The 13,996-nt window shown below is 35.8% G+C and overlaps 1 protein-coding gene across 1 annotated transcript in view; it reads right to left on the bottom strand.

Annotated features, from left to right (window-relative positions):
* Positions 1-158: 158 nt before the first annotated feature.
* Positions 159-13,996, bottom strand: part of LOC121370195 (protein jagged-1-like) — a 128,879-nt gene continuing 115,041 nt past the window's right edge. Inside the window, exons 16-23 of the mRNA XM_041495311.1 lie at positions 13,311-13,455; positions 12,922-13,007; positions 8,527-8,640; positions 7,959-8,083; positions 6,451-6,717; positions 5,757-5,888; positions 5,166-5,316; positions 159-4,479 (exon numbers count right to left, since the gene is read on the bottom strand). Coding sequence (XP_041351245.1) covers positions 4,058-4,479; positions 5,166-5,316; positions 5,757-5,888; positions 6,451-6,717; positions 7,959-8,083; positions 8,527-8,640; positions 12,922-13,007; positions 13,311-13,455 — 1,442 coding nt within the window. The 3' untranslated portion in view covers positions 159-4,057. The remainder of the gene's footprint in view (positions 4,480-5,165; positions 5,317-5,756; positions 5,889-6,450; positions 6,718-7,958; positions 8,084-8,526; positions 8,641-12,921; positions 13,008-13,310; positions 13,456-13,996) is intronic.

The raw sequence follows: 13,996 nt of genomic DNA, 5'->3' as shown, positions 1-13,996 counted from the left end.
TCATATTGAGACACTACAAGAAATGTCCACATTAGTAATAGAAATATTCATATTCTAAGCAAGAAAATGCAAACTGCAATTTAATAATGTAAAAATATTTTATTTTGCCAAAAACCTTTTAAAATGGCTTCAAACTCAGGATAGTTCATTTAACTTGGCCATTACATTTTACCTGAATGAATGAAGACATGAAAATGTCTGTATCAGTCTCCTAATAGACTTTCTTTTTTTTTTTTTAAAGTAAACCAAGTCTTTAAAAAATGATTTGCAAAAAATTACCATAATACTTTATCAAACGATCCAGAATACAGAACTTAATTTGGCAAGATGGCAGTTTTGATGGCTGCTAAAATTGAGATGGGGATCATTAAAAAAAAAAAAACACCCAAGAAAAAACCTTGACACCAAACAAGTGGGAGAATCATCAAGATCATGTTTTAGGTCAGTTGGTCCAATACCTTGAGAAAAGAATCTGTTGACAAGACTAACAATGAACAGACTAACAGACAGACAACAATCAATAGCACAGACTCGCCCAAAACTTCTGGCAAGCTACAAACAACACACAACGTAATAATAATCTTCCATCCTTCTTGTATAAATAAGACCACATATACATCAACATATAATATAATATAATATAAATTTATATATACAACGGTACAAAAATGGTTAATGAGGTCATGAAAATAAAACAGTAATGTGATGATATACAGCAGTAATTGTATTATTTTAAACCAAGATTATCACCGTCTTATAATTGGTGTTTTTCTAATCATGCCATCTTTGCACTATATCATGGTACGAACTATTTTGAATAATTCTATGTTTGCATAAGTTCCATAATGAGGTTTTACTCCCCATTTCAACATGAGAATGTTACAAGAGGATTTTATATATTGTTTTTTTTCACTGCAGGTCTATAATTTTTGGAGTGCTACCTTTGATTAATTTCTAAATAGATTGGTATCATCTGTAATTTAGTCTATGTGTACGTCATCTATATTTTTTACTCAATCTGTTTTTTTTTTTACATAAATACTGAAAATTAAGAGCTTTTATGGCAAGAACAAAAAAGTAGTATTTATAGTATTTATATTGTTTTTAATTATTTTCAAAATTAATCATTCATAGTAAAGTTTTAATTTGAAAAACAAAAACAAAAAAAAAGAAACATTTATTGTTCACATTTAATTTATGTTATCTAGAATGGACTGAATTAATTTTAAAATCTGTCTTCAGGTGGGCAGTATTTGGTCTTTCCTACTTGACAAGGTATACTGATGGAAAAAATAAGGAAATACTGACTGAAACTAAACCCTTGTCTACAGTATCAGGATGTCAACCATCTTACTGGCAGTCAATCCCACTGTAGTGACATTCAGTTCCACATTACATCTCTGTATTTTATACAACAATAACTACTGTAGTAGTGAATTAAATTTGGTGTCAACTATCAAATGTTCCTATATATTTTTCCATCAGTATATTTTCTCAACATGAAGTGGGTTGTCAATCTCATATATGGATGGAAATGTTTTATTTAACGACGCACTCAACACATTATATTTACGGTTATATGGCGTCGGCTCATATATAGAGAACCATATATAATATTTCCAGTCTTCTACTATATCACTGAATATTAAGACAAAGCAACAACTTTAACAGTGTTAACTTTGTTGAGAAAATATATGTTTACAATGGCAATCCTATGCAGAAAGACAATTTTTTTCATTGGTTAAAGAACTTGTCATGTGCAGTCATAGTATCCTATCTATGAAGAAAGACAGTGTTTCTCATTGGTTAATTGGTACATTTGGTCATGTGATGAGTCACAGGATCCTATGAAGAAAGACAGTGTTTCTCATTGGTTAAAGAATTGGTCAAGTGACGAGTCCCAGGATCCTATGAAGAAAGACAGCGTTTCTCATTGGTTAAAGAATTGGTCATGTGACGAGTCCCAGGATCCTATGAAGAAAGACAGTGTTTCTCATTGGTTAAAGAATTGGTCATGTGACGAGTCCCAGGATCCTATGAAAAAAGTCAATATGTCATTGGTTAAAGAACTCGTCATGTGATGAGTCCCAGGATCCTAAGAAAAAAGACAACATTTCTCATTGGTTAAAGAATTGGTCATGTGATGAGTCACAGGATCCAATGAAGAAAGACAATGTTTCTCATTGGTTAAAGAACTTGTCATGTGATGACTCCTGGATTAATCACTTTGGGTTATTTTGCATTCTAATACCAAATGAGCACTCTTAGTCCTACTAATGATTTCTTTTAAAATGTATGTTAAATTATTAGTTGTAGACCATAGTACTTTATGAATATCAGATGGTGTAATCTAGACTGTACTTGTGTCTTTTATTATTGCCCTGCAAACAGAAAAGCACCGATGTTGATCAGCTCAATTAAAGGGACATAAATGACTTGCTAGATATGTATTTGTACCTGGCAGTAAAACCTTTTTTTTTTTTTTGAATATACATGTAATGAGTTAAAAGGTTAAAGGTATTACAAATAAAAAACAAAAAATTATATTTTTATAGACAAAAATATATAGATAATCTTAAATATTTGACAATTTCTAATGGTCATAATTGCAATTTTAGCAATAACAGTAATGAAATGAAATAAATATTATAGCTTATTATTTTACAACTTATGAAAATGTAAAGTAGATGCTTTTTATTGTGCTTTTTTTCAGTCCATGTAGTTTGATGTTCCACGTTCAAATATTAAAATTGCATAATATAATTTTTAAAGATCATAAACACAATTTTGTACAAATGTGTTATAAAAGTAAAGTCCATTATCTCCCTTTAATGGCCACCATTTATTGTTATGAATTGCTGCCTGGCTAGATTGTGGTGAATCACATTTCACCAATAGTACTTTAAAAAGAATTTGAAAAAGATCTCACCGACACAAAGATAAAAACATACATTAAGACAGAAATACACATGTAATGATGATTTGATATTTGATTGTGTTAGCTGCCTACAGATTGGCAATTTCTATGAGAATGTGAATGTGTTATGAAATATGATTGGCTCACAAGTTGGCGGATGCCATGAAATGAATTGCCCTGCTGTATGATTGGTTGCCTGGATGGCCAATGGCTTGATGTGTAATATATGTGTTTAAGCTAACGATTCGCTGCTTAGTCAAAACAGGTCCTTAAAATGACACGTTAAATGCAAATGATGATAAATGCACGCTGTTCTAGTGTACCAGTTGAAACTGGCTTAGGACAACCCAAGTTAATTTTGTGCTTCCAATTTCTTTGCTACTAGGAAAATCTCAAACGATGTTGTTGTATTTAAATCAATGAACGCTGCCACCATATTAATGTCCAAGGTCAGTCCACCTCCCAAACAAAAAGTTGGGTTTTTAAAAATTATGTATATTGAACAAAGTTCCATTAGTGATGTCTGTTCCAATTTAATCCCCTTCCCTACCCTGCAAAAATTCCTGCAAACGTGCCTGTAATTGGCATTCTTTATTTTATTATTACTAGATTAGGTTTGGGTTTTTTGCCCACATAGCAAACCCATCCATGATGGAGCAATAAAACTGAAGCACAATTAAATTGGGCTGCCCTTGTTTGTTGGTTTCATTAATACTCAAAAACATTCAGCTGCCTGAAGTGACATTCAGAATCAAGCTTTTAAAACACTGAAAATGTTGTAGCTACTTTTGCAAAAACTACACCATCACACAACCAGCCATAATGTGGCAAAAATTCAACCTGGAGTCACGTTAAAAAAAGAAAAAAAAAAAAAAAAAAGTGTAACGCAAATAGCCAATCAGCTTTTCTCCAGTAGCTGACAACATTAACACAACACACACATCAATACGTGTCACACTGTGTCACACACGTAGCTGTTCGGTTCTATCCCCTACGGTGCCCAGTCGCACCAGAAAACAGTAGGCTTTGAACACAACACAAAATGGCCAATGAAGCTGATACATGAACTGTGAAAAATGAAAAAACTGCACCAAAATGATGAAAAGGAATCTGGAAACACTTTCTTCCCACAAACTCCTGCTAGACGATAACTTCCCGATCAGCTGCCAGTGTTCTTGAGATATCGATTTCAATGTTTATATCTTTCTTGTGTGATGTTTTAGCGTGGGACGTGTTTTCCCTATAGTCATTGAAGTCTGTTGAGTCTGTGGGCGACTGCTTCCGTCTCGGACTTTTCTCGTATTTTTCTATGTTGATGTCGTGAAGTTCGGTCGCCGATATGCGTTTCGATGTCCCCCCACCTTTGTCCGTACCAAACAGTGGATTGCGGTACCTCCGAATATTGTCTTCGTTTTCATTGTTTGTCTTTTGGTCATCTATGTAACTATGACGACGGCGGCGTAACTTAGTTTTTTTATTATGCCACACAATAAGTCCAATGATGCTTACGATACCAGCCAGTCCCATCAGAGAACACACTAGTGGAATCAGGTAGCCTTTGCCTGAAGTAGAAACATATACCGTATGCGAAATGAACACTGTAGCTAAATAATTGTTATTATATAACATTTAATGAAATATCTTAAAATATCAGTGAAATAAAGTGTTATTAGTCACTCAGTGATGATATCACAGTTAAAATTTCACTATAAAATGTGTTATCATCACTATAGAAAGTATTATCTTCACTGTAAGAAAGCCGGAACTATTTTGCTGCTGGTATTTAAAAATAAAGGTAAATTGCCAAAAGTTATATAATAAATAGAACATTTCATGGTTTTTTGTCAAATATGATTTATATCTCATCTTGTGAAGTTTGCAATTATATCACATTCGTCGCGACTAATGAGATATGATTCCAAACTTCATGAGATGAGATATAAATCATATTTTACAAAAAACATGAAATATCCTCTATCAATGAACACATTTCTAATGGATCTTTGTTAAAATTTGTAATAATAAAACTACTGTACAAAGAATTGAAAGATATTGAAGAAGAAATGAAATCAATATTATCAACACTGTACTGTACCGGTAGCTAAATTATTATTATTTCAGTTCCAACACATTTGTAAGCATAAACTTTGATTGGATCTGTTTTTTTAAATGTGTTGGAGAAAATCATGAAGATATTGCAGTAAATTCTGAAATTCAAAATATGGAAAACAACGAATGAAAAACCTACCAGCATTGTTCACAACAGTTGTTTCCACCCTAATTTCCACCACAGCAGACAGAGCACTACTGTTGCTCTGTTTATGACTCAGGGTATCAGCTACCTTGTCTGTAGCACTCTGAAGCACTGGATCTAACTGGTTCACATCTCCCAAAGTGGACTGTGTAGAAAAGTATAATATTTAATGGTTATAAAGAATCACTTCTGTTGTGAAAGTGAAGAAATAATAAGATTATATATATATATATATATATATATATATCAAGATATGTTTAGTTATTTTTATACCTGTATCCACTAGTATCGTAAAAGCAAAATAAATGTCTGATAAGGAAGAAATAAGTAGCATCTTTAAATATAGAGATATTTTGTTCATTGAACAGTGTCTATACTAATGTATGCTATTCGTTATTGTGGTACATGGGTGGCTTGGATTTCCCTGAGAGAACAAATACAACACAATCTTCTGCAGGTCTTAAAATGTTTTTAATGAGTGCTGTATTAGTGATACACCCACCAAACTACCCACTCTCTCTCACTTTTACACCTAAAGTTCAAACATCTCTGACCGACTTGACAATGCTGTTAGAAAATACTCACAAACGTAACTTCCACAGCATCAGTGTGCCCGTCCTTGATACCACACTGGATAAACAGTGAGTGGAGATTGCTCAGTTTCCTCAGCACTGTGAGCTGTCGAATTGATTTACAGATGCCATCAACAGACACACCCTGTTGGAAATGGAAACAAAAAATTCATACAGCGAACAATAAAAATATACCCATATATTTTATGGAGCAGTTTACAAGCAAAACATAATCCATTTATATATATGTCCATTGACTAAGAATTCATTGAATACATTTTATAACACCAGCCACTGAATGCCCTTTTAATATATGCAGTTAAAACACAACTGTACCTATAGTCCTCTCATTGCATTCATATGTCGTCATATGAAGGGTCTCATAAGTTGGATAATTTGTGCCCAAGCCCTTTGTATATGCAATAAAATATGTTTCTCATTGACTGTAACCTACATTATGAATGCATAAAACTTGAATCGGATTAAATCACTTTCTGACATTAGCCACTGAGACATAAAGAAATAAAACCAAACAGAACTATAAAAAAAAAACCCACCTAAACATGCATATGTGGATTGAGTTCAAAGTGAATCAGTTTGCTTCATAACTAAAATTGATGTATCCATACCTGGAAGTGACCATATTGAATATATGTAACTTCACACTGGTTGTTTGGTGTATCATTGGTATAAAAAAAAAAACTTACCATTGGCATTTTCGACTTGTCGAAGAAGAGAGTAATCTTAGCACAGTTATTACTAAGTGTGGCAGCATTGGGGATGCAGGGTGTCTGTGCCCCTGGTGGTTTCGGGTCCTGGATCCTCTCTACCAGCTTGCACTGCCCCCAGGGTAGACAAGGGGGGATGAAGCAGGTCTCCAATGTCTGGACAACACACGTCTCGTCCTCGGCACATTTAGCCACAGGTTCTGTCACGTTGGGGTGTGGCAGGCAATTCCGAGGACCACACCAGATCTACAATGTAAGATATACAGATTATTATATGATCTTATGTGTCATACTGATTTTACTAAATGAGTGTCAGGATTCTTGTATTGCAAGAGCGATGATTTCCGACACCAGTTTATTTGTAAAATCAGTACAAATCACATTTAAGTGTAATAATTTCTTTATGTTCAAAATTTTTATTGTTATTTTTTATGAAATACAAGAACCGTCTCAAAATGTATCAACCACAACTAGAAGGAGACAACGAAAAGACGTCATATTTCACATGCACTGTCTGAGCTAAGATTCGGGAAGCAATCTAATGTTATGACATCGCTTCCCAAAAATACATCATTACACTTGTTACCCCGGTATTAAACATGTGCTTGATATGGTTTTTATTAACTCAGTTACGTTGAACCATGTGGATAATAAAATTAAGTCCATCACAATGGGAGGGAAGGAAGGAAATGTTTTATTTAATGATGCACTCAACACATTTTATTTACGGTTATATGGAGTCGGACATATGGTTAAGGACCACACAGATATTGAGAGAGGAAACCCGCTGTCGCCACTTTATGGGCTACTTTTTTTCAGTTAGCAGTAATGGATCTTTTATATGCACCGTCCCATAGACAGGATATCACATACCACAGCGTTTGATATACCAGTCGTGGTGCACTGGCTGGGACGAGAAATAGCCCAAATGGCCCACTGAAAGCGATCGATCCCAAATCGACCACGCATAAAGCGAGCGCTTTACCACTGGACTACGTTTCGCCCCCCATCTCACTGGGATACAGAGGACCAAATCAGGTCTACAGGGTAAGATAGTGTTAAAAGTTCTACTCCATTACACTTGAATAAGACAGGCAGTTCTCAAGTAAATTGATTAATTAATCATCGGCTATTGGATGTCAAACATTTGGCAATTGTGACATATAGTCATAAGAGAAAACCAGCTACATTATAATCATTAGCAGGAAGGGATCTTTTATATGCACTTTCCTACAGACAGGACAGCAAATACCACAGTTTTTTATATACTGGTCATGGTGCAATGGTTGGAACGACAAAAAACAAAACAATTGGAGAATAGGTCCACCACAGTGGTTCAATACTTCAACCCAAGCACCATAGACGAGCACTCTTCTCAGCTAGATCTTGACCTTTTCAAATGATGAAGTTAAACATTTATAAGAGCAAGCTATTTTGAAAGAAAAAATTCTGATTAAATTAGAACAGAAGTCTCTCAGTATATCTACCTTTGTGCAGGTGACTTTTCCATTGTTGCACACACACGAATTACACTCATGTTCCCACACGGTCTTGTCTGGGTAGATCCGCCGATTGTGTACACACGACTTTGGTGATGGAAGCTGACCAATTACTAAAATTAATCAATTGTAATAAATTCATGAAAGGCTGCCATTAAAGGATTCACGTTAAAGGCAAATAAAGAAATTTAATCAGGTTTTAATTGACCACAACCATATCCGGTCATTTGATGAAAACCCATACCAAATATGAAATCAATCTAAAAAGTTAAAGCCAAAGTAAATTTTTTACCTAATTTTCACTAAACTTAAACCAAATTGTAATTAAATTAAGTCTTGCTAATTCATTCAAATTTTGTTACCAATACCTACAAAAATTATAACTTTAAATGAACAAATAAATTGAAATATAAAAAATATGAACTTTAAATTTTTTTTGGTAAGACAAAACATTATCTCACTGACTTGAATTATGCATTACATATAGGTTAAAATTATTACATGCATCATGAGTTTTTAAAATCAATATGCTGATGTGATACAAAAATACCAATACCTGTTTGGCACCGGTCTCCAGTACGACTAGGAGGACAAATACACTTGAACTGTCCAATTCCATCAATACACGTACTACCGTATGTACACGGACTCGATGCACATTCATTGATGTCTGGTTAAAAATAATGCAAAGCATTATAAAATTTTCAATAAAATTTGAAAGCTATGTTTTTATTATCAAATGTGTTATAATATTAAATATTTTACTAAATATTTTGAATATTAAATGTTGTACTTATCTTCCCATCATGTTAGTTAGCTGTGCACTAGTTTACATGTACTACTCCAACATACATGTGTGTACAGTTATTTACTTGTGTGAGTACACTGGTATACCAGAAATGTAAATATAATTGTATATTAGATGCATACCAGGTGTCCGAGTACAGTGGTGGACAGAGTGTATCAGTACTGTGGTATGCAGTGGTGTACTGGCTGTACCAAGTGTACAGTCGTGTACTGACTGTACTGAGTGCAGTGGTGTACTGGTTGTACAGAGTGTATGGTGGTGTACTGAGTGTATGGTGGTGTACTGACTGTACCGAGAGTATGGTGGTGTATTGCATGTATAGTGGTTACTGGCTGTACACAATGTATGGTGGTGTACTGACTGTACCGAGAGTATGGTGGTGTATTGCGTGTATAGTGGTTACTGGCTGTACACAATGTATGGTGGTGTACTGACTGTACCGAGAGTATGGTGGTGTATTGCGTGTATAGTGGTTACTGGCTGTACACAATGTATGGTGGTGTACTGACTGTACCGAGAGTATGGTGGTGTATTGCGTGTATAGTGGTTACTGGCTGTACACAATGTATGGTGGTGTACTGACTGTACCGAGAGTATGGTGGTGTATTGCGTGTATAGTGGTTACTGGCTGTACACAATGTATGGTGGTGTACTGACTGTACCGAGAGTATGGTGGTGTATTGCGTGTATAGTGGTTACTGGCTGTACACAATGTATGGTGGTGTACTGACTGTACCGAGAGTATGGTGGTGTATTGCGTGTATAGTGGTTACTGGCTGTACACAATGTATGGTGGTGTACTGACTGTACCGAGAGTATGGTGGTGTATTGCATGTATAGTGGTTACTGGCTGTACACAATGTATGGTGGTGTACTGACTGTACCGAGAGTATGGTGGTGTATTGCATATAGTGGTTACTGGCTGTACACAATGTATGGTGGTGTACTGACTGTACCGAGAGTATGGTGGTGTATTGCATGTATAGTGGTTACTGGCTGTACACAATGTATGGTGGTGTACTGACTGTACCGAGAGTATGGTGGTGTATTGCATGTATAGTGGTTACTGGCTGTACACAATGTATGGTGGTGTACTGACTGTACCGAGAGTATGGTGGTGTATTGCATGTATAGTGGTTACTGGCTGTACACAATGTATGGTGGTGTACTGACTGTACCGAGAGTATGGTGGTGTATTGCATGTATAGTGGTTACTGGCTGTACACAATGTATGGTGGTGTACTGACTGTACCGAGAGTATGGTGGTGTATTGCATGTATAGTGGTTACTGGCTGTACACAATGTATGGTGGTGTACTGACTGTACCGAGAGTATGGTGGTGTATTGCATGTATAGTGGTTACTGGCTGTACACAATGTATGGTGGTGTACTGACTGTACCGAGAGTATGGTGGTGTATTGCGTGTATAGTGGTTACTGGCTGTACACAATGTATGGTGGTGTACTGACTGTACCGAGAGTATGGTGGTGTATTGCGTGTATAGTGGTTACTGGCTGTACACAATGTATGGTGGTGTACTGACTGTACCGAGAGTATGGTGGTGTATTGCATGTATAGTGGTTACTGGCTGTACACAATGTATGGTGGTGTACTGACTGTACCGAGAGTATGGTGGTGTATTGCATGTATAGTGGTTACTGGCTGTACACAATGTATGGTGGTGTACTGACTGTACCGAGAGTATGGTGGTGTATTGCATGTATAGTGGTTACTGGCTGTACACAATGTATGGTGGTGTACTGACTGTACCGAGAGTATGGTGGTGTATTGCATGTATAGTGGTTACTGGCTGTACACAATGTATGGTGGTGTACTGACTGTACTGAGAGTATAGTGGTGTATTGCATGTATAGTGGTTACTGGCTGTATACAATGTATGGTGGTGTACTGACTGTACTGAGAGTATGGTGGTGTATTGCATTTATAGTGGTTACTGGCTGTATACAATGTATGGTGGTGTACTGACTACAGTGGTGTACTGGTTGTACAGTGTATGGTGGTGTACTGAGTGTATGGTGGTGTACTGAGTATATGGTGGTGTACTGAGTGTATGGTGGCGTACTGAGTATATGGTGGTGTACAGAGTGTATGGTGGTGTACTGAGTGCAGTGGTGTACTGGTTGTACAGAGTGTATGGTGGTGTACTGAATGTATGGTTGTGTACTGACTGTACCGAGAGTATGGTGGTGTATTGCGTGTATGGTGGTGTGCAGAGTGTATGCAGGTGTACTGGGTGTACAGTGATGTACTGAGTGTATGGTGATGTACCGAATGTACAATGGTGTACTTGCTTTACAGAGTGTACGGTGATGTACTGACTGCAGACCTGTCAACCTTTAGTCAAGAGAAAGTAAAGTTTGTTTTATTTAACGACGCCACTAGAGCACATTGATTTTTAATCTTATCATCGGCTATTGGACGTCAAACATATGGTCATTCTGACACTGTTTTTAGAGGAAACCCGCTGTCGCCACATAGGCTACTCTTCTTTACGACAGGCAGCAAGGGATCTTTTATTTGCGCTTCCCACAGGCAGGATAGCACAAACCATGGCCTTTGTTGAACCAGTTATGGATCACTGGTCGGTGCATGTGGTTTACACCTACCCATTGAGCCTTGCGGAGCACTCACTCAGGGTTTGGAGTCGGTATCTGGATTAAAAATCCCATGCCTCGACTGGGATCCGAACCCAATACCTACCAGCCTGTAGACCGATGGCCTGCCACGACGCCACCGAGGCCGGTCTTAGTCAAGAGAAAGCAGGAGGTGTGTGTTGAAAAAGCAGGAGATTTTGTCAAAAAGCAGGAGATTTTTTAAATTCACACAATTTAACCCAAAATCGCAAGATTTAAAAAAAACATTATTACAATAAGTTATATGAATACTTTATAATGTCATATATACTTCTTAACCTTAGATCTTGGCATTAAAAAAAAAATATATATATATATTTTTTTTTTTTTTTAAGTTTAAATATTATAATTTAAAACATATTTAAAAAAAATATATATATTTTATCCAAAAATGTTAAGAACATGAACAAGAAAAAAATAAATTAATTAGTACATTTACGGTATTACACTTAGCCTTACAGGTTGCGTTACATTATCATTTGTGGTTAGTGTACCTAAGTACCAAAAACAAATTTATATAAATCTTATAAATTAATATTCAGTTTTTACTATAATGAGGAACGGTGGCATGGTACTTATTTAAAATCATTATAATGATGCAATAAACATTGTATTTTCATTAATCATAAGTAAAACCTCATTACGGACATCGTGTGAAATATACCGGAATTATACCCATTTCCGTGAGTAACTTTATGTCAATGTGAAACACAACATTTTTTAATTGTACAAAAATAATTTCTTGAAGTGTACCCTTATAACCAACATTTTACCGCACAAACATACAAAATTAACTGACACAAGTATGTTTATACAGCTAATTGGTCTTTTCGTTGTCTTGCTGTGACATGTGATTTTAACATGCATCGTGTGTATCGCTGTCAACTTGTGAGTCTGGCAGTTCAGATTCGTCATAGTTGCATTATGTAATCCAGTGGGAAGACATTTTACAATTCAGAGGTGTTATTAGAACTAAATTGGATAGTTTTTTTTTTTTATATGGCAACACTGAATGTCAATACACAGCCTGTTGAATTAGCGGCAACACGCTTCGTAGCCATTACGATGACAACAAACATTATAATAACACGTCATTTTATAAACTCCATGTGCTTTTTTAACAATATAAATAGGCTATCCCACAATTCTCACTTCGGCAAAGATTAAACAGTCGGGACAATTCGGCCTGTTACATTCTCGGAAACCGAAAGTAGTCGACATTTTTCGAATGAGAAAAAAAAGGCAGAGTTACTTCCCTTCTGTTATTTTGACGAAAGAGGATCGATTTTTTTTTATGCTTACAAAAATGTCATTTAACAGGAGAAACTGTCTCCCGCACAGGGGAAAGGAGATTTGATCAAATACCGGGAGACTCCCGCGGAATCCGGGAGGGTTGACAGGTCTGACTGACTGTATGGTGGTGTACTGGCTGTACAGAATGTACGTGTGTGTGGGTGTACAAGTACAGTGGTGCGTTGAACAGACTTACTGACTCGGCAATCAGGACCAGAAAATCCTTCAGCACAATCACAGACATACCAGTTGGTTCCATCAATACACTTGCCGCCATTGTAACTGCAAGCAAACATGTTTCTGGTTTTAATTTACAATAAATTGAGTGCGTTGTTAATTTAAACATTTCCTTCCTTCCTTAATTTACATTAACTAAAAACATATTTTTATAAACTAAATATTTGCAAACATAGCTACAAAGAATACACCTGCTCAAAATCACTCACATGCAAAATAATTGGTGTACTGAAGGTATGTTAAATAAGATCACAAAAAGTTGAAACCACTCAAATGTAGGTGGCAAAATGACACATACATTTTTTCTGATCAAGAGTTCAGCACAACTAATTAAATGTATCTAATTACCATGGGAATGGATTGCAGTCATTAATGTTGACATCACACGTCGTTCCTTCGAATCCTTCCTTACAGATACACGTGAAACTGTCACCACTGTTGACACAAGTGCCGTGATTGTTACATGGAGATGAATCACAAGCATGGATGGCCCCTAAAAACAAACAACATGTACCATGCAACTAGAGATATTCAGATTAATACTAGAGATGTTCAGATTAACACTAGAGATGTTCAGATTAACACTAGAGATGTTCAGATTAACACTAGAGATGTTCAGATTAACACTAGAGATATTCAGATTAACACTAGAGATGTTCAGATTAACACTAGAGATGTTCAGATTAACACTAGAGATGTTCAGATTAATACTAGAGATGTTCAGATTAACAGAGTCAGTCGAGTATTTCTTGCGCTTAAAGTGAAAATTGAAAATTGAAATTAGAAATTACTTAAGATTTTATTCCTTCATCCGAAGTATTTTTGGTGTTTCTAATACCAGGAAATGCATTAATCATTTTTTTAATACTTGTTCCTATGAGAAATACTAGTTATGGAGACGAACTCTGGTTTATTTTAAAGGTATTACCCTGTTTCAGTGTCATAGATTCTTGTTTCACTCTATTGTAACTTTATCCAAATGTGTTACACATTTGTAGATTAACCAAGCTTAGTTTCCATTTTAAAAAGGGGTT

The sequence above is a fragment of the Gigantopelta aegis genome, chromosome 4, assembly GCF_016097555.1.
Source record: "Gigantopelta aegis isolate Gae_Host chromosome 4, Gae_host_genome, whole genome shotgun sequence".
Classification (NCBI taxonomy): Eukaryota; Metazoa; Mollusca; class Gastropoda; order Neomphalida; family Peltospiridae; genus Gigantopelta; species Gigantopelta aegis.
Note: the sequence above shows the minus strand (reverse complement) of the source record. Positions and strands in the feature narration are given on the sequence as shown.